This window comes from Tachysurus fulvidraco, chromosome 2, assembly GCF_022655615.1.
Source record: "Tachysurus fulvidraco isolate hzauxx_2018 chromosome 2, HZAU_PFXX_2.0, whole genome shotgun sequence".
NCBI lineage: Eukaryota > Metazoa > Chordata > Actinopteri > Siluriformes > Bagridae > Tachysurus > Tachysurus fulvidraco.
In genome coordinates, this window is record NC_062519.1 from 33,536,874 (window position 1) to 33,564,632 (window position 27,759).

The following is a 27,759-nucleotide window of genomic DNA, read 5'->3' on the forward strand; positions in this document are numbered from 1 at the left end:
ATAGGAGGCTATTATGTTATATGAACATATATGAATATGTTTCTGCATGAATATGCCATTCACTTAGAATTTTATACATGCGCAGAATGAAATCATGAGATACTAAATTGAGGTTGCAAAATTATAACGTGTGTGTCGGACATGTGTGTCTCACATTTGTGTTATTTCACATTTAATATAAAAAATCAGCAAGTCAAAAATAAATAATGTGCTACACAATGTGTACATGGCTTGAAGGGCAAGCTGATTAACTGCACATCTGCAGTGCTTATGGCTCTGTACAATGCTTAAGATAAGCAACGTCTCTTACTAAGCTGTCTCCTCCAATGCCCTGCATGTGGAAAATAAAAACTTTTTTGTGGACTATATGTAGGCTTTCATTTTTTTAGTATTTACAGCTGAAAAATACATTTCAGCACGAAAAATTGTGAAGTCAAACCTTCAGACAGATTTAAAACTGCTCCTCACTTTGGCAAATGTAAAAAGCAAATTTGCTAAAAAATTAAGGACAGAATGGAGAATAACTAAGACATGCCTCTATTTTCGGCATACTGGGCCCTGCACATGTAACTGTAGCGACAGTAGTACTGTGGAACAGTGTTAACGAATGTGCTTCTTAAGAGTGCATGTGGTGCAAAGTTATTTGTGGAGTGGAGCAGTGACTCACATGAATTAACTCTGAATATATCCAAAATATCTTTAAACAAAAATTTCAAAAACAAGTGTTTTTTGATGTTTTTATTTATTTATTATTATTATTATTATTGTTTTTTTAAGTATGATTATAAAAGAATAATAATTCCTATTATTTGTATTTTGTACCATATATGTTTGAGATTTTAATACTCTGGACATTCTTTCTGGTATTTTATTTTAAGCAATTGACCAAATTTAAAATCCATCATCTATTCTTACAAAATAACCAAGGCGCCACTTTGGACTGGCAACTTTCAAAACATGCTTCGTTTAAAACATACATTACTTTTCCCACACCATTGACCAGGCTTCAAAATATTATTCCATTATAATATGCATTAAATTCCAGAACTTTCCAGAAGTGATTATTTTCAGGGGCACCCAAGACTCTGGCTCACTTCCACCTCTGGATGTGGTAGCCACTGCCAGACCGGGCAAATTTTCTCTTTCCTCCTTGTTAAAATGCATTAATAATGACGCGTCTCTTGCGAAACCTCAGCCCTCATATGACAGGGGCTTTCCTCAGTCATCATGAATGGGCTTACTGGGCAAGTAGTAGATTGGATTGTAAATAAACTGGAAGCTGTTCAAATCTTCCACCGTAAATAAATCATTTAGGCTGGTATTAAATCTAACAGCTACATAAAATGTGTTGTGTCATAAAAGGAGAAATAGTTCATGGAAATCCACCCATACGAGTCTTCGGAATTTCTCTTGTCACTTACATTTCTACTCATTAACTTACTCATTCATCCATTAACTAACTCACTCATTCATCAGTGATAAACAAATGAGCAACACGTAAATAATTTGCATTGCTTGAATGAATCAAAGAGAGCATGGAGGTTAAGTCAGAGGCCCAGAGTAATAGATTCAAAGAGGGAAACCACTAAAGTTTACAATAGCTCTTAAACAGGCAGCATAAACAATTGAAAACTCAAGTACTTACACACCAAAGCTGTAAGAGTTAGCATAAAAAGCCTTAACAAGGCACGGATTTTGTTGCAAGCTGCCTGGTTTCTGCATCACTTCCTGTTCTATTCAAGACTTTGCCACAAAGCATCTATACAGGAATAAACATGTAGTTTCATATATACAGCATTAATGTAAGATTATTTACTAAAGTAAGTGCAAGACTTGGGCATAAGTTGTTCTGCAGAGTATGGATAGTGTAAATTATCAGGATGAATCAGGTTCAGAGGGGAAATAAGAGCCATAGTGTAGAAGTGTGTTAAGGATCAGGGATCAGGAATACAGGAACACAGCTTAAAAGCGAGAGGAAAGGATTATAAGGTATGCTCTTATCATACACTGATTTAAAAGGGTGTACATTTTGAAAGAGTGCAGACCATGATTCCAGCATGTTTACTGTACATATGGCAGCATAACTATAACCGAGAGAAAGAACACAGGCATGTAAGACAGAGAACACATAAAGAACCTAGTATCCAGTCCACTATCAACAACCAATGTCTGACTAAACAGATATGTTTTCAGTCTAGAATTAAAATCTAAGACTGTCTGAGTTGTGAAGTGCGTATGCAGAGTGGCATGACAGTTCAATCAATAATTTAGTCACTAACTAAGTCAAACATGATCAGAAACTCACTCATTGACTCCCTGACTCACTCATTCACTCTTTAACTCACTCACTGGCTCACTCAATCATTTATTGACTCATCCTCTGATTCACTCATTCAGTCACTGATTCACTTTCTTACTTATTCACTCACCCACTTTCTCATCCACTGGATTCACTTATTCACTTACTGAGTTAACCACTTACTCACCCACTGATTCAGTCTTTCACTCACTGACTCACTTATTCAATCTCCATTCTCACATACTCACGAACAATGTGACTCATTTAAAAGTTAATCAGTAACTCATTCATACACTCACTAATTCATTGCCAATGAATTACTCATTCATGTTTCTCCACAGAATGCTATCTGAGATTCAGCAAACTGCTTACACAGAAATTTGAAAAATAATGTTAGCAGTTGTTATGATTGACATGACTCAGTTTTCTTTGACACGCAGAAGGTGATGTTTAAGATTGCAGCGTTCACATGTTTCTTGTTTGAAAAAAAAAAAGGACTTTTAATGTTTTAACCATGTTTCTTCACTCTTATTAAAGCTTTGAAGACGGTGGTTGAAGTTCCTCTAGGAAGCCGAGGCCTGAGACTCACAGCCAAGGGTCCTGATGTAATATGTGAGTTCCTTTGCTCATATTCATTTATTACATTAGCAGTTTTGTTACACTAAAGAGTGCAGAACTTAATCTGGCCATTGGATCTGTCTATAAGTTGAAAGGATAATTAAGAACCTCAAAATTAATTATTATTTAGAGCAAAAATGCACTTTTGATATTCCATATATAGCAAATCAGCCTAGATATTTTGAGTTTGCTTCTGTATTTTTTAAATGGAGCAGTGTGATTGTTGGAAGGTATTGTGCAAACTGTATGCAATAACACACTCGCCTTAAAAAATCATCATCTGTTCAAATATTGTCTTCTGAATCACTTCCAATTTTTTTTTGCCTTCAGACACTGGCCATATTATATTGTCTTGGCTGATTGACCAAGTGTAGGATTAAGTGAAAATTGGATGCTTGGTGTACTGCCACTTTAAAAAAAATTCAATCAGCATCAATCCAAGGTGAAGACCGAATCAATGAAAAATATTTCCACTTAACACTAATCCTACACTGCGTAGTGGTACAGTGGTATAGTGCTTTGATCGTGAGCTGGGGTTACAGTTTGTTTGGAGTTTCACACGCACACACAAATGTTTCAAGTATTCATGCCATGATTTCTCCAAACACAATAAGCTTTTTCATGGAAACCAGAAAACAATAAAATTACACCAGTTTAAAATTTCTATTTTGATTAGACATTGGAAATGAACTATTCGTTTCTTCCTTACAGGGAATTTAGGGTAATGGTGTAAACAATCCACCAATTCGCTTTCATTACACCGGTAACTAATTCAACAACACTTTCTAATTTTCTGGTGGATGTTCCAGGGGCATCACTGAAGCAGGCTGGAAACTGCTCAGATAGAGATCATATCCAGGGGTGTTTCAATCTGTGTAATTAACTGACACAGAAGCCAATAATACGTTGCCTGAATCAGTGAAGCAGTCTGGGTTGGAAAGAAATCAGGCTTAGTGTTGCTTCCATATATGATTTCATGCATTCTTCTAATTACCACTGGTGGTGTTGTTGAGTTAGTTTCCACAAAGTTGCGAAGTAATCAATCTTAATACATTTGTTAATTATCCAAAGTGAATTACATGTATTGTTCTCCCCGTGCCTCGGGGGTTTCCTCCGGGTACTCCGGTTTCCTCCCCCGGTCCAAAGACATGCATGGTTGGTTGATTGGCATCTCTGGAAAAATTGTCCGTAGTGTGTGATTACGTGAGTGAATGAGAGTGTGTGTGTGCCCTGCGAAGGGTTGGCACTCCGTCCAGGGTGTATCCTGCCGTGATGCCCGATGATGCCTGAGATAGGCACAGGCTCCCCGTGACCTGAGGTAGTTCGGATAAAGCGGTAGAAAATGAGTGAGTGAGAGAATTACATGTATCTCATTTATATAGCTAAGCAATTGAGGGTTAAGGGCCTTGCTCAGGGGTGCTGGTGTGGCAGATTGGTGGACCTGGGATTCAAAATTCACATCCTTCTGATCAGTAGTCAGAACTACTTTCCCACCCAAAATAAAACATTATATATTATGACATACTATTATATATCCCTGTTAAGAATGTACTTTGTACACCAAGAGGTTTTATGTTGAAAATGCTGGGAATTTATGCTGCGTACAAGTCTATTATTATTTTTTTATACAACTGCAGCTGTTAATTATTTTAAGTCTGACTGCACATCTGACTCCTTGCAAAATCTAAACCTCACTGACCTTTTCATTGCACCTTTTCCTGTGCCGCATGCTCATATGTGTTGTGGCCTACGCAATTTTTCACCAAGAGAGATCCCCACCCTGCCTATTCCCCAAATGCTGGTTTCTCATGGAAACAATCATGGGAGCTGTGTATCGTATGAGATTGTGACTGTTCTGTACAGAAACAAAAAGACATAGAAACACGATTTATTGGCTTTACTGACGATTTACTGACTTTTACTGGCTGTTTCTAAAACATGCTTGGAAATATCAGATCGTTTGTGATAAATTGTAGACTGAGAAAATGGTTACTGCACACTCGATGAATGGTCGCCGTGAGAGCACAGAGCACGTCCCTGTAGTTGTTGAGCCCCAGCATTAGCCCACTTAACATCCCCCATGTCATTGCACAAGTATATACTTTATGCATATAGGCAGAGAGACACATATTCTCAAACACACACAAACACACACAAATACACACAAACACACATTTACCTGCCTTGTTAAAACCCCTTCATTTTCACCATCTGAAATGAATACAGTATGTAAGAGTTTAGAAAGAAGTGTTTTCACAGATCATTTACCAGGAGACTCACAATATAGATGTGGAAATGTCCACTGGAGACGAAAAGGTAGACAATGGAAAGAGACAACACATACACTGCCAATGGTACAGTGCACAGCAGTCAAGTTTGTGAACTCCAGAGAAACTAAATATTATCAGAAGCAGGTTAGAGATGGATAATCAGATTTCCTGTGGATGGGGCCACGGTTACTGTTACCATGCTGAGAGAGATTTCCATTAGCAATGGATTTAATGGAAAGCTTGTTTTGGGAAAGGCTTAATATGCTGAGCATGTGAGCGCGTGTGTGACCCTGTCTGCTGCTGTGTGGAGAGTTTGAGTGCATATGACAATAAACGTCCCTTTACTGCGTGTATAGAACCTTAAACCCTGCTTTGTGGAGTGTGTGCAACCATAAATAATGGCAAAAACGTTAGCAATTCGATTGCTCCCAAATGGAAACCATGTTTTGGGAACAGCCCGATGCACCCTACCACAAACACACGCAGCAATATATTAGTAGGAAAACATACACTAGATGGACAACAGGAGAGATTTACTACTTTTATGACTAGCACCTGAATATGATTACACCATGATTTGAAATGTTGTTACTTTTACTTTTTTGTGGGAACTTTCTCCACAATGTGCTCAGACTCTTATTTTTCATATTGATTTACACAAACAAATCTCTTGCTCGATTATTTTTTTTCTTTCTATGATGTGGGGACAGATTGAAAACAGATCTGACAGAGAGCAGCCAAACATCTCCGTCTTGTTATTCCAGCAGCACCTGCTTGCAGCGAATGTAAAGGCAAATGATCTTGGGTTATAATTCATGCTAAACTTTTTTAGATTAGTTGCAAATTGTGCTTTTATGATTAAATCCTTTCACAGGAAAGCAAAATGATCATACTTTTGGAGTTTTGCTTTCATGTTCATGTTGAACTGGCAAGGGTTATTACATCAGAATTTCTAAAAGCCTATAAGATTCAATATGCAAATGAGCTGATGAAAAAAATCGCATCCAACAATAGGCGTGAATGTAGCTTAGCATAAAACTGAATCAGAGGCTGCCTTTTGTGCCTTGTTTTTATGGACACTGAAAATAATGTTGGGCACAATTTCTAAAATGAAAATTTTCAGGTAATGTGAAAAAGAAACATTTTATCTTAGAAATTGTGCCCAACATTATTTTGAAAAAGATTTAAAAAAGACCAACAAGGCACCTTAAAATCCACCATAAAGGCGAAAGTAATTCCCAGGTTCTTCTGATTTATGAAAAAAAGAAGCTATTCAACATGCTGTTATACACACACGCACACACGCACACATGCACACACGCACACACGCACACACGCACACACACACACACACACACACACACACACACACACACACACACACACACACACACATAAAGACATATCTACATTAATGAATTGGGATTATATTTGGATTATTCAGCTGTATTTCACATGCCCTTTGTCAATGTAAAATCTAGGGGTGTTGCATTCTGTGTAATAGCCTGATGCCACTGTCACTGATGGCCTACTGTAGATTAATCTATAGTCTGGTGTAGAAGGAAATCAGCCAGAAACATTTTTCATATCATTTTGCTTAATTTTTTCATGACTATCGCTGATGTTTGATTCCAGTTTGCATCAAAATAATCCATCAAAGGCAGTAAATAATCATACTTGGAAGCTAAAATTGAAATTCTATATTTACAGTATCTCAAAAAGACAGGGACCCTTGGCTGACTGTCACATCTCTGAGTATGGTTGACTGTAATTGGCAGTGCTTTTCTGTCTATTTTTTGTCTATTGTCAAGCTCCTCTACAGTATGTATGCTGCTGTTGTCTCCTATTATGCTTGCACAGCTCAGGCTAAAAGATGAACAAGGAGAATAAAGAGTATGGATCATTTTACATCCAAAAGATTTTTCCTTGTCTTGGCTAATGTTGGTTTGTCTTTGTGTTAGTAATCGAAGCTCACAGTCTCAGCGACAGGAAAGAGGAGCTGGTGTTGAGCTCCCCAGGCTCATATACTCTGGCCAACAGCACTGTGGATTATCAGAGAGGAAGGGAAGCTGACAGACAGATTCTGCGCTGCCACGGGTCACTTACTGCAGACTTCACCATCAAGGTGAGCAAAAACACAAGAGGATGAAGGACAACATTATTGTACATCTGTGTTGTGTTGTTGTATTATCTTAGATTGTGGAAATGTTATCTTGGATTTAGGAAATATCCTTGGGCTTTGAAATTGAGCTATATTAGCAAACCTTCTCACTAACAAATTTTATTATTAACAAAGAAATAACACATGAGCAAAAGTGCAGTTTTATGGAATGCTGACCAGCCATTCAGAATAACCCCACAATTTTGAGTCTGAAACTGAGTTCTGTAATCAAGAAATTGGTATAGTGTATAGATTAAGCAAAATTTTGGACACAATTTTTACATATATTCTGTTTATTTTTTCAGCTGATAGTGGAAATAGTTCCCGCGTTCGCTTTATAACATGACGGCTAGCTCGCATCTACTTGAACATTACCTGTCAGAGGCGCTTCTGGAAAATTTGGATTTCTTTCTTCCTTTTCATCATCATCCAAATAACTTTCATATTTTTATAACATTATTTATATTATGTTATATTCCTGGTCTACTGCTGTGTCTACTGATGCTCCTGCTAACACTACTGTGGTAAGGGGAATTTTATGTGGTCAACACAGACGAGCAGATTTCTACACACACTAAAACGTCTTAGTGTGGTTATAGGAAATATAAACAATCTTGGAAAACTGCTCAACCAATCCAATTAGTGTAACTTTCAGTTTCCATTGGTTGAAGAGAAAGCTATCCCAGTTACTAAATCTGTCTAAATCTACCAAATCAATTTTGTAGAAATTCCACTGTTATCTCTTCTGCTGACTTGACAACAAAGATCTACTTCATAGATCTGCAGGCTTTTGTTCTATCGTTCGGTCGTATTGTGAACAGTGTTTGCACCCTCTCACCATCCTGACTTGCAATTTTTATTGAGTCTTAGATTCAGACTGACACTTTCAGTCTTTTGAGCCCCAGCCAGGGCGGCTATTGAGAAAAACACAGCACATGCAAAAGCAGGATTGTGACATTATTCACACTACCTATTCACACTAATTTGTAAATTACTGCCAACTTGCTTGTTAACATGACATACATTGTCAAAAACGATCTATTTGCAGACATAAATTATAACGCAGTAAATCAAGATCAGTGTATTTACTGTGACTAGACTGTTCACAGCCTCTCTTCCAAATTATTAAAAAATAAAAATTTTCTTGGTGGTTTTATAAATATTGCAGACTATACTGTTGATACAGTATGTATTCTCACTGAAATCATGAAAGAGCTCTCTTCAATAGTTCTATAATTTCTTAGATGGCGATAGAAAGGGAAATTCTTCTAAGCCACAGACGTCAGTGTTGCTCTTATATTTAAACTGAGATGAGCAGAAACCAGAACACCCACAGCTTAAAGTCTTTCAATTTTACAGCCCACAGAGCTTTGGAGACAATATTCCTCGTGTGTTGAAACCTTTTACCTTTATACTTATTACTTGGTTACATTTCTATCGTTAAAGATGTTATTAAACTTCTGAACATTAGGATCTAAGGCTTCAATTGGATGTGGTGTGACCTGCCAGTATAAAAGTGTGTCTAGATCAACAATCTATTTTGATCTCAGGGGTGAACTCAAGGGTGGACTCATCCAAATGCACAATTACCTTTGTGGAAAATCAGCAACTAATGTAATTTAACTCATACTGCATATAACCAGATAGTTTTGTGTTTTTTAAAAAGACTACGAAAAGTCATTGACTTATGCCTAGTAGCCTAGTCTATAGGCTAGTCATTATCCTCTCCTGACAATGTCTGTGGTAATTAATCATTATGTGATTACAGCATTGCCAAACAATCAAAAATCATCTCTGACTAACATTTTGTCCCAGAGCCATAGTATTCTCTCTTTGGTCATGAAGGGGATTCATTTTTACTTGAAGTGTTTAACTGCAACGTGATTGTGTGCTGTGCTAACATCAGTGTTATATAACTGTTGTTGCACTGTGCAGCATTTTGCTCAGTTTTGTCACTGTTTCCACATCTCTTAGTGTGATTGATTCTGGAAAGATTGTCTAGCATCTGTTTAAGTTAACAAATATGGCTAGTAAAAATAATTCAGACAGACTGTATCCTCAATTTGCATGTATATATGAGTGGGTAATGGGATTTGGAAAAAATGGCATCAGGTTTGATTTGAGACACTGAGAAATATATGAACCAATTGGGGCATGCTTTATCAAATTAGACAATTTCTTTTGCATAAGTCAGTAGAACACCCCTGGGGTTGAGGGCTTGAACCTTTGGGGGTTTTCCTCTGGACATACATTGTAGGCTGATTGGCATCTCTAAATTGTCCACTTTAACCTGGGATAGGCTTTTTGTACCCTACAACCTTGTGTAGGATAAGTGTAATGGAAAATGTGTGGATGAATAGATAACTGTTGCAAAAAAAGCTGTTGCACAAAGTGAGAATTTATGTGCATTACACAGAGCCCTAAAAAAGCATCAAACGGGATGTTTAACAAGTACATAGTGCTGTGATGGTCAGGTCTCTGTTTACTTTGGCCTATACAGTGTATTTGAGTTTCTCTCATTTAGACAGTTGAGCAGCTTCAGAAGAGAAGCAATGCTCTAAACACAATGTGGAATTTAATACCGCTGACAGTACGAATGGTTTGCTAGGCTCATACTACAATGGTACAATACAAAGTTTTTGTCAATTTCACACAGAGGCTTCTAACTACGTCTTCGTTTCCTGCTCTTTTTCTCAGGTGAAGTATGCAGCTCCTAAAGACACAGTGTTCATGTTCATGTTCTACCAGCCGATCCGTTACCAGTGGAGAGAGACAGACTTCTTCCCCTGCTCTGTAAAATGTGGAGGAGGTAAAACACAAACTCAGGCACCTGGGAGAAGCATATGAAGTATACTGGCTTTTTTTCACTTCCACAGCAGGCTCTAAACAGGCTCAGTAGGTTTTTTATTTTACTTTACTCATCCAATAACCAGAGAATGAAAGAGTTCACTCCCTGTTGACTTACAAACATGAAAACTCTTTATCTGATATGTTGGAAATGATAACAATTGATACCCAGGGAAGGTATTCTTTATTGGAATGTCTGCATCGGGACTAACCCATTTAAAATAAAAACTTGCCTTAAACCTTAAAAGAAACTAGATTTGTAAAGTTTGTCATGACAAATTTTTATGTTGGCTTTGACAAAGCAAGTATTCGCAAAGGCCGGTGTTTTTTGGAGGCGGATGGACATAAGGATCAGTGTTACATTTGGAGGTGCACAGAAAGCTAGGGTGCCAAAACATTTGGAGGCAAGTGGAGACGAACATGTGACGTCATCTGAATACTCTTGAGGAAGATCCCCACATTGGGCTGAGTGTTTTGATATGTCACATGATAATGTTGTAAAAAGTTTCTTGATTTTAGCATATTTTGGGGGCAGGGCTGCGGCACAACCGAAAGGCCAGTCCTACACCAATTTAAAACTTTTTTTCAGAGTATCACCCTAAAGATGCTGGCCGAATTTGGTGTAGATAGTTTGAAAGCTTGCCGAGTTATAAACCTCGAAAGTTTATAATGGGAGTCTATGGGAAAAAAGGCCAATTTGAGACCCGGTACCGGAAGTACCGATACTCGGATCGCTGAGAAAAGTGAAAGCAACAAACTTCAGACTAAGATCTATAACATATCCGAATTTGGTGCATGTGGCTCGAAAGCCCTAGGAGGAGTTACTGTACACTTGATAAATTTTTGTCTAAGCTTAAATAGGAAAACAGAATTTTGGCTTCTACAAAGCCAACATAATTATATGATAAAAAAAAAGACTAATAGAGCACATTTTGTAGGTATAACATGTTTAAAATCCAAGTGCAGGAAAGAAAAAAGTTTTAGATCACTTAAGCTACAGCACAACCAAATAAGTAGGAGAAACATTAAGAAATCAACTTTGAACACTGAACTAGAAGTCTTAGCACTGGAATCTGCTGTAAGTATGCAGTATGTGTGTGCTTTCTGCTATGAAGCGTGAAGGTTAGTGAGAGGTGAAAAGCTGTGGCTGCTAAGTTGTAGACAAATCATACAATGATGAATTTTATTGCTGTCAAATTTATATATTCAATCTTGTCCTCAAAAGGCATTTCAGTACTTGTGTACATTTAAGTTGCATCCAATACAGGTTCCTATCCCTGGTTCAGGATTTCGCCTACACATTTTAGAGGATTTTGTACTCTAACACACCTGATTCAGGTGTTATTCACCTTAGTCAGCTAATTCGCAGCCCTTCCTGGGTTGAAGTAGGTGCATCAAAACAACACGTTGAAGGTTAAGAGTCCTAAATCATGAATATCAAGGTTAAATGTAATGGTTGTTGAAACTATTTTGTGGTTATACTATAGTGTTTATACACTATAGCCAATAGATATTAACACTAAGGCGGTCACTAGGTGATCTTGTGTCCTAACAATAAAATTACTGTAAAAAATTAAAGTAACATTTTAACAACACATTCATCAATAAACGTACAAAAGTGTTTTCAGCATTATGGGCAAATCTGTTCATTTAGTAGTTATATAGTAAATTCATGGTGCATAAATGAACCTTAAGCATCACTGATGTACTTTAAAGCTTTATGCTAAAAGCTACTTAAACAAACACCACATGCACCTTTCCACATAAAAGATAAAAAAAGATAGGTTAAAGAGACAAAAGATGTTACCAGCTCAAAGAAAAGGTTCAGTTTGCTGCCTTTCTTTCTAATATATGAATTACTGTTAAATACTATAAATATTAGACAAATACTATCTCTAAGCAAATATTTTTGTGTGTGTGTGATGTACTGTAACTTCTAAAATGCTTATTAGAAATCCAATTTTAATGACCCCTATGAATAAGCTGAGTTCACAGTGGAAGTGTTAGGAGACTAATATAATCTTGTTTTTAGTATGTGTGTGAGATTTGTATTTATTTTCCCATTTTAATTCTTATGCAGATCAAGATCTCTAATTCAATACTAACTGAGTATTCACTTCTTAGGATATCAGCTAAACTCGGCCGACTGTGTGGACATCCGCTATAACAGAACTGTCGCAGATCATAACTGTCACAGCTTTCCAGAGAACACTAAACCTAAACCCAAGCTGAAGGAGTGCAACATGGAGCCCTGTCTCGAAAGGCTGGTTCACACACACATACACACACACACACACACACACACATACACACACACACACACACACACACACACACACACACACACACACACACACACACACACACACACACACACACACACACACACACACACACACCAAACCACCATAAGCATGCCAAAACCAACAAACTCTGTGATGAGTGTAATATTTTACTTTATAAGGGAACACACTGATCGTGTGGTTGACACTGACTTATGCAAACTAATAAACTTTAGAGGCCTCATGATTCACGCTGTGTGAAGTATGCATATTTTGTTTAGAGAATGGACGTTATAAAAAGCCTGTTTTCTCCACAGTGATGGCTTCAAAGAGGTCATGCCTTACGATCACTTCCAACCTCTTCCACGGTAAGTAAAGTCCCCACACTGATCCGGTATTACATGTCATCATTCAGTAGATGCTCTTATAAAGATTGACCTTTGCTCGAAGGCCCAATACTGGCACTGGAGGTCAAAATCTGGGAACGTTCTGTGTGTAAAACGGCCGGTTCAAAGCCAGAAGCTTTAGCATGGCTATAACATAAGATTGCTGTTGTACAAACTATAGATTCTGCTTATAGTTGTAATTATTTACATGACTACCATGAGAACAATGTAGGAGGTTTTGAAATTAATCAATGTACGAGTGGATTATTGGAAGAATCAGATAAGCAAGGTGATTTCCATTCACATCTTAATCTAGAAGATGATTGATTTATTAACTGGAATGGAGGGATTTATGCAGTACTGCAGCTATGTTGTTGTAGGAGGAGGAGGAAGAGTAGGATTATGATGATGATGAAGAAAAGATGAAAAAAGTGTGTGTTAGTCTTGTATTTCTGTGTATTATGGGCATGTAGGTGGGAACAAAACCCCTGGACATCGTGTTCAGTATCGTGTGGAGGTGGAAGTCAGGAGCGCAGTGTGGTGTGTGTGGAGGAGGACATGCAGGGCCAGATTGTTCAGGTTGAGGAATGGAAATGCACACACTCTCCACGGCCTGTCTCCAAACAGAGCTGCAACAATTTTGAGTGCCCAAATTGGTTGGCGATGGAATGGTCTCAGGTATAAACTGTTCACACACTCTTCTTCCCAATTTGTCCACCCATCCCACCATCCTTCTATCAATTTACCTATTAATTCATCAGTGTATTCATTTGCCATCTGTTCAATTATTCATATAACAAAAGCAACAACAATAATAATACCAGTACATCTACAGTAAGTAAATCTTTATCAAAAATACCCGTCTTTCCATCCCTCCATTAATCCTTCTATCTATCAACCTCTCCATCATTTCATTTTTCCATTCCATTTCCATTCACATTTTCTAATCTTTTATGCATTCTTTTGTACAGTACCTCCATGCCTCTATCCCTTTGTCCATAAAACCAACCTTCGATTCACTCCACCAATCATCCATCTATCTATTTATTGAAATATTGTGCATAACAATTAGCATCTGTATCTACACATATATTACCAACATGTAGTCTATCTATCTATCTATCTATCTATCTATCTATCTATCTATCTATCTATCTATCTATCTATCTATCTATCTATCTATCTATCTATCTATCTATCTATCTATCTATCTATCTATCCCAATAACCTAAAGCAGTAAGAGCAGAGTGCCCTGTGATGTTATTGGAAATTAGAAACAGTGTCAGGCTTGACAAGAAATTATCTCTTGCATGTGTTTTTACAGTGTACAGTTACCTGTGGGCGAGGTTTGCGGTACCGTGTGGTTGTGTGTGTGGATCATCAAGGAGAGCACACAGGAGGCTGCACCTCTGAGCTCAAACCCCATATCAAAGAGGAGTGCTTAGTGCCAATCGCATGTCACAAACCTAGAGGTAGGAATCATACACAATAAGTGACAATGAGAAAACACCAAGGGGGCATCAATAATTATAGATGATATTATTATTATTATTATTGTGTTGTTTTAATTTGTCTGTTTGTTGGGTATTATTAATCAGTATTATTTTTTATTTGATTCATTATAAGCATTTTGGATTCAGAAAAATGTTTTGGTGAGGTCAGAAGAACACATATACAAGTCTATTGGGGAATAAAAAAAATATTCAACTAAAGTATTTTCAATGAGACACTGAAAACTAAAAGCTTACTTTGTATACATGAACAGTGGAATGGGAAGTGATCAGGAAACTGGGGTCTGATGCTACTCTAGGAGGAAAGCACTATAGAGGGATAATGTTCTGAAATGGTGTTATAGTTTGGTTGTTATATATACATGTTATACCTAGCACCTTAAAAATAAGACAATTGAGCTAGTGGTGTTGGATGGGGATCTTAATGTATTAACCAGCACAGACAGAATAAAGTAAAAAAAAAAGACCTTTTTATTAATTCCCATATTATATATTTTTATAAAGCTGCGATGTGACTATCCATTGTCAAAAGAATGCAACTATGCAAAAGAAATTGAATTAATGAAATGTGTTGCTGAAGACATGTGATACTGAGTGATGAGAGACAGGAGAGATTGAAAGGAGAAGGCGGCAAGAAATAGCTGGTCACTGAACACTGAATTGTTACTTAGTGTGTAAAGATGAAGCGAGAAAGAGAATGAGAAAGAAAGATAGAGCAAGGCAGGGGGGGGTGTTTACTAGAATGTGAGTGAGGCAGATAGAAGGACAGAGGAAATATTCAGAGAGGATTTCAGATCAAGAGAATATAAGGAAGCATAAAGAATGATGGTAGGTTGATTTAATGTGTTGCTAAAGCGGTGCGAAGAAGCTGAAAGACAGAAAGGTCACAACTGTTACTTGGAAAAGGCCACATTTAGTAAATTAAATGTATAGAAAAAACAAATTATAACCTTCTGGCAACCAGATTTTGAGCTGAAATCACCTTGATGATTCACTGTCACAGTCTTATCATATCACAATACAATTCCATTTGTAGTTCAGTGACAGTTTGTGGTTTTCACCACAAAATGCCACTAAATGTCTTTAAAGTTTTATTTAATGAGATTTTTGCAAACATCTTAGCTATTATTAAAATGACAATTTGAGGCACTTCTGTAATGGTGTGTGCCCCTCAATTCAGATAACTGAACAAAAGAATATTCTGGGTTGTTTTTTTTTTTTACAGTTTGCAAAAATGGCTCACTAAGGCTTACACTGTGATAATATTGGCACACAATATCACACCATTCTCATACATCAAGTAATATGCTCATTAAATGGAACACAGATGGCAGAAAGCTCATTTGGATTTATTTTACACAGTTTGGTCAGACATTCACTACAGCTGTCAAAGTGGAGTATCTCAATCTAATTGAGACCAACTTTTTTTTTTTGATGTAATAAATGATTTAACAAGATATCATAATTAGAGTCAAATATTCCACCTACACAGAGTAGACCTGAGCACATTCATAAGTCTAGCTTTACTCAAAATCTTTCACCCTGAATCTGCACGAAGATTATTCAGTATACTTTTCTGAATGATTAAATATTTGAATGAACATAAGTGATCTGACTTTCTAAGTAGCATCATCTTAATAATCAGCATGAATTCTAGATCCTATTCCAACCAGACTAGTAAAGACAAATAGTAATTGGGATGGAAATAGTGCATGAGTGAAATAACAGAAGAAATATTAAGGATATATTTAAAGAGAGCGGTTACTAAAAAGATGTGTGTAAAGCGATAGAACGAATATAACAAAAAAATAAATAAATAAATTGACAGACATTAGGAATGAGAGAGAGATGCACAATACAAAATATAAAAAGGCAGTTTATTAAGTGCTGTGTTGCTGATGACTTATGGAGTGAGACAGAAGATCCAAGCTATTGCATTAAGGTAACAGTCAATGCCGGTTATTATTGTTTCACTTTGAAAAAGGGAAAGAAACAATGGAATAGGAAGAATAAGGAAAACGTGATGGATAATTAAATGCTGCGCTGCTAAGGAGGTGATTTGTGGCTGATTTATAAGAGAAACAGAAAACATGTGACAAGTACATAAATCTGTATGTGGGATTCATAACCATGAAATGTGGCAGGTGGTCTGACTAATTATATTACGCAGTTAAATCTACAGTACAGTAAATTCTGTTGATTATTCAAATCAGCATTTCATTCGAAGCCCTGCAGTTAAATAAACACTCAGTTTTCCAACAATCAGCTTTCAAGGCCTGCTTTTCTAACCACAGATTTGACAGACACATCAAATATCTAAGTCAGGTCTAGTATGATCGAAAGTTAGTATACTATATGCATTTAATTTCCCTTTACTTTAAAAAGGTTTTCCACACAGATCTGTGGAATTATTGTCCCCTCAGCTGGTTGTCTTGGATTGTAGAAGTATTCTCATTAATCTATTTGCAAGATTCAAACAAATGGTGTGTCCTTTGCTGTTTGAATTTTATATGCTCATCAACGTTGATAAATATGGCCATGAAAATTTGATATATTATTTGCATCACTGACTGTAGTGCAATCCAGTTGTCTATTAGACAAGTCCAGCTTGCTCCCATGCATATTCTACTCATTCCATCTATCCATTTTCTGTAGCAGTTACTGTACACTATGCAGGATCGGGTGGTACCTGGACCTATCCCAGGGACTCAGAGCTCATGTTTAGGGGACACCTTGGACATTATGCCAACCAAATAACACTTACACCAATTCACACTGTATGAAAAATTTAGAGCTGCTTAAAAAAACTATGATGCATGCAGTTTCACTATTTGTGGCTATCTACTCCACAAAACTAGCTGTTTCTTGGTCAAAGTGTTAATATTTATGCTGTCAACTAAGCAGATGACCTCCTGCTGTACATATCTGATGAGACAAATTGTAGATGTTTCCTGAATGGGGCTCGATGCTGAGTTTAGAAGATTGTTTGGTTTGCAGAAGGTTCCATTTTTTGGTTGAATTTGTACTTGCAGTAATTTGTAAATGGTAGGTTATTGTTATTTTCTAGGTATTTAGCCACTATATGAAGAAAGTTGTTGGTTGTAGTTGTGTAATAGCAAATTATTTAGTTGGTTAAGGTTGGAAATTATTGAATATGGTGCTAGGGTTTGTTGATGGTGAATAGAGGACATAGAGGGGTTTGTGGTTCAATTTACTCATTTTAGAGCTTGGAAATATAGATAGTGATATTCGTACATTTATTGTGCAATCTGAGTCTGTATATTGTAGAATTTATAAATGTTGAGATTTGGAGACTGTTTCTAATGGGACTCGCATCTGCCATCAGTCCCTCTAAAGTTGAGATGTTATATATAGAAGTAGTACTAATGACATTGAGATAGATTTGTGTTACTGCTTATTAGCAATGCCATTGCTTGCAGTAAATATTTTTAACAAATAAAGTTATATTGATAGTACACCACTGACAAAGTTTTATAGGCATCAGTGCATTAACCTTCAGCAAGCAAGGCATGGACAACAGTGGAAAAGACTGAGTAGGACTGAGCTTGGTGGATGAATCTGCCTGCTCTTTTCTCTATATAATGAGTCAGACTTATGCTAAGCCTTGTCAGTCTGGGAGATTCTTCTCTAAGATGAATGATGTGTCATTCTTCAAGAGTGCACAGTTGAATCACATAATCTGCACCAGTCCATAAAAAGAATTGCCAAATGTATTCTTGAAGGCCTAAGTAAGTGCACACTCTGTCTCAGTCCATTTGCGTTACGTCCTTGCGCTCTTAACATCCTGCAGCTGCTTTCCTTCTTCAGAGGAGTCTGAATTGTAAATCTATAACACATTTGCGTTCTAAGCACTATACTATTAGTAAAAATGTAAATCTAGTATAAATAGGAGTACTCTTTAATATGTTTAACATTTATTGTTATGTTTGTTTTACAGTTACCACAAAAGAGTTGCGGGTCACACCTGAGTAATATCTATATCGTTTGTGCTGAATTTGATTTTAATCTAAACTGTCTACTTTTATAGCAAATATTTGTGGGATTGCTATTACCAAAACAGAGAAAATCTCCAAAAGGCTTGACTTGTAAGCCAAACCCTCAGACCTCAGAATGTCCGCTGTGTTAAACAGTCAGTTTTACTGCTGTCCTGCAACCCCTACAAACTGTGATAATCATTCCCCACTTCAATAAATGCCTGCTTCCATGAATATTTGATTGGGATGTGGAGTTTTATTAGGCATATTTGGGTTTTGTGGGGATTTGTAGGCTATAGAGTAGAATTTGAGTAGAGTGGGATGGGTTTGGGTGGTGTTTGTGGATGTGGATGGGGTTTATTGATAGTTTATATTAATAGGTTATATAGAATGCTATTTTGAAAATGTAAGTTTTTCCAATATTATATTGTAAATATAGGGAAAATATTGTAAATTCCTGAATAGCTGAAGTTGTAGGTGATAGCAGGATTCATTGGATGTAATGATGGGGTCGGTGCTGTTTGAACCATTCATTAGGTGTTTGGCATTTTAATAGTGGAATTTGTAGAACAATGTGTTTGGGCATATTGATGTTTATTGATGCTTTGACTTATAGAAGCGACATGTACATGACAATGTTTTTAGTGTTTATTGGTAAGTGGAATTAGTTGAAATTTAGATGTATGGTGCTGGTGAGGATGGTGATGTTTGTTGGTTACTGGATTGAAGGTGTTGATGAGGCCATTGGGATTTGTTGATGTCATAGTAACTGGAAAAGTTTGCTTATGCAGTGTGCAACTTTTCCCAAGTACAGACTTCCAGCTGTGTCTAATCAGCCTCTAAAACCATGCTTCTTGATATGTAAATCAAAGAAACTAGTCTCATAAGAATTTTGGCACTAAGCTCTGTACCTGTAATAGTGTTATTTGTATCACGTACTCTGTGAACACATTTGCAAATGGCTTATGGAAGAGCAGCAGCTTTTGGAAGTCAGGTTTTTTTTTTGTTCATCTTGTGAATTTTTTGTAAAATTGAATCTAGAGAATATATTTAGGGTGCTTATTCTTGTGAGCTTGTTTTCTAGCTTTGCATTAAAATAAAATATAACGAGCGGAGCTTTTAAGCATTTTACTGCAGCCCATGTGTTCAATGCTTGGAAAGTCTGGCGTACTTTTTGAAGAAGACAGGTGTCCATTGTAATAAAGTTGTGAAAGACTTTGACATTTGGTACTTGGTATTTGATTGCTTTGCTATACAGTACATGTGCTTGTGTCAGCTAACCTCTCTGACCTGGTCTTTCAGAGAGTGTGCCCGTAGAAGCCAAGGTCCCATGGCTAAAACAAGCCCAAGAATTGGAGGAAACCAGAGTGGCCACTGAAGAGCCTACGTAAGTTTGCATCTTTAACAGCTAGAAAAGTAAATTTGAAAAACAATCTACGTAGTACATTTCTTCCATTATCTTGCTGCTTTTGCCATTTTTATTACTGTCACATAGTCAGATACTGCATACAGTATCTCAACAGGTTTATATATGGGCTATATCCTATGACCATGTTGTATATTTAGCTAATAAACATTTAGGCCTTGAATGACCATACATATTATAGAAAAAAATGTAGCAAACTGGGGTTTTAATGTACCAATGGTTGTCCCTGGGGTGGCATCGTCAGATATAATCTAAGAAAATGTTTTAAGGAATCTAATCTATTGTAAAATACACTGGAATGTAAAGAGAGCTCTTCATACCACAAGGCACAGTTCCAGTTTTCCTGTTTTTTACCCACTGATCGCTACGGAGTATGTATTTTTTGCATTATTTCGTCATCAATTGCCATACAACAGAGTTTGGATATGGACTTGCTTAAGTTACTCTTATTACCTAAGGATTCATTCAAGAGCATTGTGCTATTGTTGGTGCTATCTTCCCTCATCTCTGAAACTGTACCTCAGCTAAGAGCTGCCAAGGGAATGAAAACAGCTCAGTGCATCTCTGGACCATTGAAAAAAGCCACGGAATGAAGGCTTTCCATCCTGCGGTCTACCGAAACCTTCTGTCACAGAGACTCATAAAACAGAAGCATGTGGGGTGAAAGTGTTTAAGGGCTCCGGAGAAGAGAGCAGCATGGGGAGCTTGCTGTTAAGTGTATGTGTGTGTGAAAGGAGGATTAGGATCTGCCGTTTTCCTGATAACTGCTCTTGAATTGCACCCTTCAGTACAATATATCATTCAACGGCAGGCCTCCCATCCTGTTTCTGCTATGTCAATGTGTTTGCTTAATTTAGCAGAGTCTAGGGAGGTGAGATGCTGTTTTGGTAATCAGCACCATCAGAGAGTGACCCAAGTGTGTGCAAATCACAGCAGGACATCAGCCGTGTGACTCCAGGACTTCATGTGTCATAGGTTTTAGCTCAGGAATAAAAGAGAAATGGACTTGACTTGGATGTGTCATACTGAATAATCTCTGTCCTGCCTCCCATTCTGCTCTCTATTTAGTTCTGTCCTCTTGCACAAGGTCATTTCTCTATAGTAATTTAGTTGTAGCATTTATCTGAATAATTATATACACTATTATCTATATTATATTAAAGACTTTACGGTGCTCACACTTACTGTATTGCTTCTCATTCAGGGTTACTGAATAGTCATAAAGGTGGTTTTGATTGAATGTGCTTGAAAATATCCTATTGTTAAATTCCCTGAGCTAATATTGCAAGCCTTGCTCGGATTTAGGGCTGCACGATTTGGGGAAAATGTCATATTGCGATTATTGAGGTCAATATTGCGATTGCCATATGCGATTATTTATATATATATATTAAGTTGGTAATTTAGTGTGTGTGTGTGTGTGTGTGTGTGTGTGTGTGTGTATATATACACACACACACACACACACACACACACACACACACACACACACACACACACACACACACACACACACACACTAAATTACCAACTTAATGCAAGTTATACATGGTATTGCACACACCATTATTGATATTTGGAGCAATATTACATGTAATTAAACTTGATTCCCTTACATATACATTTGCTTTTAAGCCTAATTATTAATTTTGATTATGATGTGATTGTGACAGGGGAAGAGGTTTCACTTTGGGGGTAAAAAGTTTGTTCTGTCACCACTTTTGAATAAGAAACAATATCAAGGCTAAAAAACTTGTCAAAACTCCGCGAATCACAAAAGTATCAGTGAGAAGTTGAGAACACACGTTTAAACAGTACATACACTCGAACTTGACTGCACATCGCATTTTTTACTTTATTGATACTGCTTTTAATCGTTATGCAAAGACCGGTCATCGGGACATAAGCTGTCATGTACAATAAAAGCGCCTGCACAGCGACAGGAAATATCATTTAACACAAAAAGCCACCTAGACGGTGGACTTGCACTCAGGACTTTTTTTTATTTTTTATTTTTGAGCGGCGTGTGGACGGATTCTTTCTATGCGCACACTATTTTATTTCTTGATAACAGACCGCTGCTAACTATAACACACCGTTGAAATATAAAACAGAGCGTTGCCATGGACACACAGGATTCTAACCGTAGAGACGGAGCGCACTATGTTCTTTAGCGGAAACAATACAATTAGGTGTATACAAACAGGCGTATGAGACCTGTAACGAGCAACAGCACGGAGCTGCGAACTCGTTCTGAATATTTTAAGGGAGTAACAGCTGATGAAAAAGCAGAGATAATTGTAGACGAAAATGAAGAGAGATTTTATTAGTATTCTTAGATTTTATTTTATACAAAACATTTTCGTCTTTTTTCGTCAACAATAATGCATGTTAATTTAGTCTTAGTCAGCGTTTTTGGACAGTGGTGCAGTCTTGTCATCGTCTCGTCTTAGTCATGAAAAAAAGGTTGTTGAACATATTTCGTCTCGTGCTCGGCATCCATCTTCACCCGTTCCGCGCTGCACACCGGAAAAAGTCACATGACCATGCGCGCCACACGTGCCACTGCCTAAACTGAAACTCACTGGTCTTTTTTTTTATTGGCAGATAGCGGTGTAGTGCATGAAATAGGCAAACAGCTTTCAGAGAGAATGGGTTGTCATGTCCACACATGCATTTATTTATTATTTATTTCATAAAATCGCAGCATTTTGCGTCATATAATCGCACAGGCTTGATATCGCGATTGCGATTGTGATATGATTAATCGTACAGCACTACTGGGATTTAATACCTTTTAGAAGAAAAGCCCAGGAAAAAATAAAAATGGTGAATTTTAAATGGTTTCACTTCCCTTATAGTTAAGTTAAACCCGAGGTTATATACCAAAACAATAAACACATACAATATAATGGATGCTAATATGCAGCACCTAATAGACATTCCTCAAACAAAGTTACTGTAAAACCCTGATAGAACATCATCACACAGTTGTGTTCATATAAATAGCAGTATGTGGAAAAAAAGGGCAAATATTTTAATAGCTTTTATGTCCATATTAACATATAACATAACATAACATATAAACTGGTCAACATTTACGCCCATTATTGTTATTACTATTATGGATCTCAGTGAGGTATTTGATTACCTGCAAGAAGAAGGACCCAGAAATCAGCAAAAATAAGTGAGCTCAGATAACAGCTGCCTCCCAGATGTAAGAACACAGAAGAGAGCAAATATCTGCCCCTAAATGCTATCTGCCAACGGAATGCAAAGATAGTCTTTCTCTGTCAGTAAGTGGTTAAATAAATAGAGGCAGTCTGGACTGGGGCCATCTTTACAAAGAAAATAAACTTTTCAGCTCTTTTAACCTTCCTGCATTGCATTAATCAGCATATTTAAATTTTAATATGTTAATTTTAATGTCATCACTCCACAGGACGGGAATCTTATAATAAAGTTATAAAATGTGAAATAAAGTGGAAAATCTCACTGAATTTAGCCACTGTTACAATGGCACAGAATCAGAACTGAATATTTTGTTGAAATATTTATGAAATCTAAAATATAATAATAATAATAATAATAATAATAATAATAATAATAATAATAATAATAATAATAATAATAATAATAATAAAGCATTTGTGTGCTTGAATTATTGAACAAGACATTTACATTAATTACATTCAGAATGATATTTTTATGCTTATTAAATATAATCGGGTCACATTTCATGGTGGAAATAGAAAAACTGTACTAAGGATTAAATTGGGCATTCTGATAAATCATTGCGAACGTCTGCTATTTCTAAATGCACCCAGTCGCAAAACCACAAGATAATAACACATGCATGGGGTTACATAGAGCAGTATCAGAGTAATACAGGAGGCGGAAATATGCAGAAGGCCAATGATGAGTATAGACAGAATGTCAGTTCTAAACCAGCCTCATGCATATGTTTCAACTTGGCATGGTTTTCAAATATAAACACAATAAGACGTACGATTCTTTGCAGTACAAGATAGGAAAACCATATGCGGTACAGTATATAGTATGCATTATATATGTTCGTTCTTCTCTTTCTGTTTTATGTTTCTATCTCATTTGTCTTCCTCTGCATCTTCCTCAGTCTCCTCTCTCTACCTCTTTCTCTACGTCCTTCTCTTTCCACTTTCTCTCACAGTGAATCACATTACACACAAATTGGATAGGCTCTAAATTTCAGCAGTGCTTTTCTGTAAAGGCTGTTTTCCACTCATCTGTAATGCTGCATGGTGAACTCATTCTGTGGTTCATTATGACTTTTTGTGATGTCTATTAATATTGTTTTTCTGCAATTCCATTTTGGCACATAATGCTTACTGGCCTGGATTACAGCTATTTTTAGTGCCATATTCCTCAATTATTTTCAGATCACTTTTCTTTCATTAGAATTCCTCTTCATATTGTATTAGTAGTTATGAAGCTGTGGTTTGTGTTTAGCCAATTTGAGCTCTCAAGGCTGTAAACTGCTTAGTCTAATTTGACAGAATGTATGAAAAAAAAGTTAAATTAATAGTTACAAAGCCTATATCTGTCCTGATTGCATGGTTTTATTTAGATGATTATTTCTAATGGACCTACATTACCAAATCGAGTACACATGATATATTCTGCATTTATGTTGCTATTTGTAATAAATAGAATTTTTTTAATAAAAAATTATAAAGTATAATTTCAAATGTGTGCTTTTGACACAAGTAGATAAAATCCTTGAGAAGGCATTGTGGTTAAACAATGGGTCTTGCTCGATGGCCCAGCAGTGACAGCTTGGTGATGCTGGGATTAAAACTCATGACCTTCCAATCGGTAGTCCAATCGGTTCTTAAGCAGTAAGCTACCACCTACCCTTATAGGTCCTATTGAACCCCAGTGCATTTGCGTCCATCTTACAACATCATTTTTTATTCATTTGGTACTATTATACATCAGCTTTCTTGTGAATTCTGTGAAGTTTATCTGCTCCTGTAACTTTTTTCTATATCAAAGTAAGGAACATGACCTAATGATGTCATCAATGACTTCAGCACAGGCACAGGTTACTTTACTTCCTAAAAAAAGGCAGACCAGCATACAAGTTGTGTTTCAGTTTATGGGAATTGAGGCACAGTTTCAGTGCAACTGAACTCAGATCACCTCCTTCAGGTAGTCTATGGTTTGGTGCTGTGGTGCACTTCCCAGTCCACATGACAGTTTTCACAGTACAAATAAATATATATATATATATTGCTGTCCCCTCAAAATAACTCAACATACCGCCATTAATGTCTAAACCGCTGGCCACGAAAGTGAGTACACCTCTGAGTGAAAATGTCCAAATTGGGCCCAAAGTGTCAATATTTTGTGTAGCCACCATTATTAACCCTTTTGGGCATGGACTAAATGGTCTGAGCACTGACAGGCTGACCGCCCACCCCTTCAACCAATGCTGGCAGCATTCATATGTCTATTTCCCAAACACAACCTCTGGATATGACGCTGACCACGTGAACTCAACTTCTTTGGTCGACCATGGCGAGGCCTGTTCTGAGTGGAACTTGTTAAACCACTCTATGGTCTTGGCCACTGTGCTGCAGCTCAGTTTCAGAGTCCTGGCAATCTTCTTATAGCCTATGCCATCTTTATGTAGAGCAAGAATTATTTTTTTCAGACACTCAGAGAGTGTATGTACAGTATGATAAATGTATGTATTTATCTATCTATGTATTTTTTTTACATTTTTCGGGAACAGGAAACATTCTCACCACAGAAAATGTGTACACTTATGGGCCACTTTTTTAGACTAAGATCAAAAAAATATTGCTGTCCCAGTAGTTTGGTGTAACTTTAGACATTATAACTCATCAATTTCCTTTGTTTCCTTTGTTTTTCTTCATTTGTGGCAGTTCCTCAAAATGCACTGCAGTAAGCTGGATATTTCCGGTTTGTCTCCTGACTCAGCAGTGACACTGGGGTGTTTAACAACCTCATTAATGCTCCTGCACCTGTTACACTCATACCAGCATCATAGCACACACTTCCTTGTCAGTGTCACAGCTTTTCCAAAAAAATGGCGCACCACCAAAATCAAATCTGGGTTTTGCTATTCAGTTTTTTTTATTGTAATTGTGCATGTTTACTGTAGATGTTGCGTTCAATTATATTTTTCATGTGTGTGTCTGTGTATTCAGCTTCATCCCAGGTCCATGGTCTCCCTGCAGTGTGTCTTGTGGCATAGGCATACAGAAGCGCACTGTAAAGTGCAGAGTGTTTCTCTCCTTCACTCAGACTGAGGTGGATCTGCCAGATGAAGAGTGTGGAGAAGAAAAGTTAATCCTCCAGAGATCCTGCACCCTTGAAGCCTGTTCTAAATTGCCAGATCATCCACAGCAACCACAGGAAAATCAGAATAAATCTTCCAAGAAAAACTATGTTTGGGAGTATAGGGGTTTCACACCATGCTCAGTCTCCTGTGCTTTAGGTAAGTCTGTTATTAATCTATATTGAATTATATTGATGCTAATATGCTTTGGAAACTCCTGATGTCCTGACTCCTGACACTTTTGAATTGTGTACACAGCGGTACAATATGTGCGCACAGGTGTAAAATGTCACAATGCCTTTAATTTTCTGGTAACCTGCATTTTTTGGCCCATGGTTGAGAATCACTGTGAAGAATTTTTGTTATCGAAGCCAAAAAAACATCCAGGATTCAGTGTCTTAATGACAGTAATGTTTAAACACAAAAGGCCAAAGAATGTGCAAATTCAAAGGCTAGTCAGTTATCTTAAGACTATGAAGTTGACAAGACTTTGCTTGCAACTAAGCAATATACACTTACTGTTTACATTATAAGGAACACACATACAACTGAAAATTAATGCAGTTATCTAATCATGTAGCAGCAGTACAATGCAAGAACGTTTCAGTTATTGTTCATTCCAAACATCTGACTGAAGAAAAGTGTGAACTCTGTGACTTTAACTGTGGCATGGTTGGTGTTGCCAGATAAGCTATGTTTACTAAGTAATTGAGTGGTCCATATTTCTGTGGGTGGAAATGCCTTGTTTCAGGGAAAATGGCCAGAGTGTTTTGAGCCTCTAGGATGGATATAAGTACCTCAAATAATCACTCTTTACAGTTGTGGTGAGCTAGTAAGAAAACCATCTTAGCATGCAAGAACATTCAACCTTAAGGTGGATTACCACAGACTTCCTGCCAGCTCAGATCAGTCAGCTCATTTTCTATCATGATATTTCTCATTAGAAATTGCTTCAACTTGAAGACCCATGAAACATGTGATGTTTTTTCACACCATTCTGTGTAAACTCTAGACACTTTTGTGTGAAAATCCCAGGAGATCAGCATTTTATGAAATACTTAAACCAGCTCATCTGGCACCAACGGTCATTCCAGGGTTAAAGTCACAGAGCTGACAGTTTTCCCAGTTGTTATGTTTGATGTGGATATTAGCTAAATCCCTTGATCTGTATATGCATGATTGTATGTGCCTCTGCCACGTGATTGGCTGATTAGATAACTGTAGGAATGTGCTGGTGTACAGATTTTTCTAATAAAGTATATGGTGAGTGTATGTACTGACCTTATATATTCTATAAATCAGTAGTAGTCTGAAAGTTTATTAGCTGGCAGTTTATTAGCAGCACCTGCAATACAGGTGTGTTTTGTTGATATTCCATTTCTGACTGTAGCTTATCTTGTGCATGTGGTGCTATTACAAGTCAAATGGTATCTCTGCGTACTATAGCTGGAGAGTTTAATTAATGAAGGACACAATCTAAGATTCTCTGGTGAGAACACAAGTATGTAAACATTTCTTCAATGTTATACTTTTTCTGACATCTCTTTTTTCTCCTACATTATTCACAGGATGTCAGTTTATGTGAACTGCTGTTTTCTGCCTTTACTGTCACAACAAA

General features: G+C 37.0%; 1 protein-coding gene across 2 annotated transcripts in view; it reads left to right on the top strand.

The window, feature by feature from the left end:
* Positions 1-27,759, top strand: part of adamtsl3 (ADAMTS-like 3) — a 159,059-nt gene that overhangs the window by 97,309 nt on the left and 33,991 nt on the right. Inside the window, exons 8-16 of one of the 2 annotated variants that reach the window (XM_047804894.1) lie at positions 2,837-2,911; positions 7,149-7,312; positions 10,046-10,157; positions 12,320-12,458; positions 12,795-12,845; positions 13,337-13,541; positions 14,188-14,335; positions 19,672-19,756; positions 26,011-26,300. In XM_047804894.1, coding sequence (XP_047660850.1) covers positions 2,837-2,911; positions 7,149-7,312; positions 10,046-10,157; positions 12,320-12,458; positions 12,795-12,845; positions 13,337-13,541; positions 14,188-14,335; positions 19,672-19,756; positions 26,011-26,300 — 1,269 coding nt within the window. Of the gene's footprint in view, positions 1-2,836; positions 2,912-7,148; positions 7,313-10,045; positions 10,158-12,319; positions 12,459-12,794; positions 12,846-13,336; positions 13,542-14,187; positions 14,336-19,671; positions 19,761-26,010; positions 26,301-27,759 lie in introns of those variants that run through there. The other variant, XM_027161968.2, reaches the window with a different exon arrangement.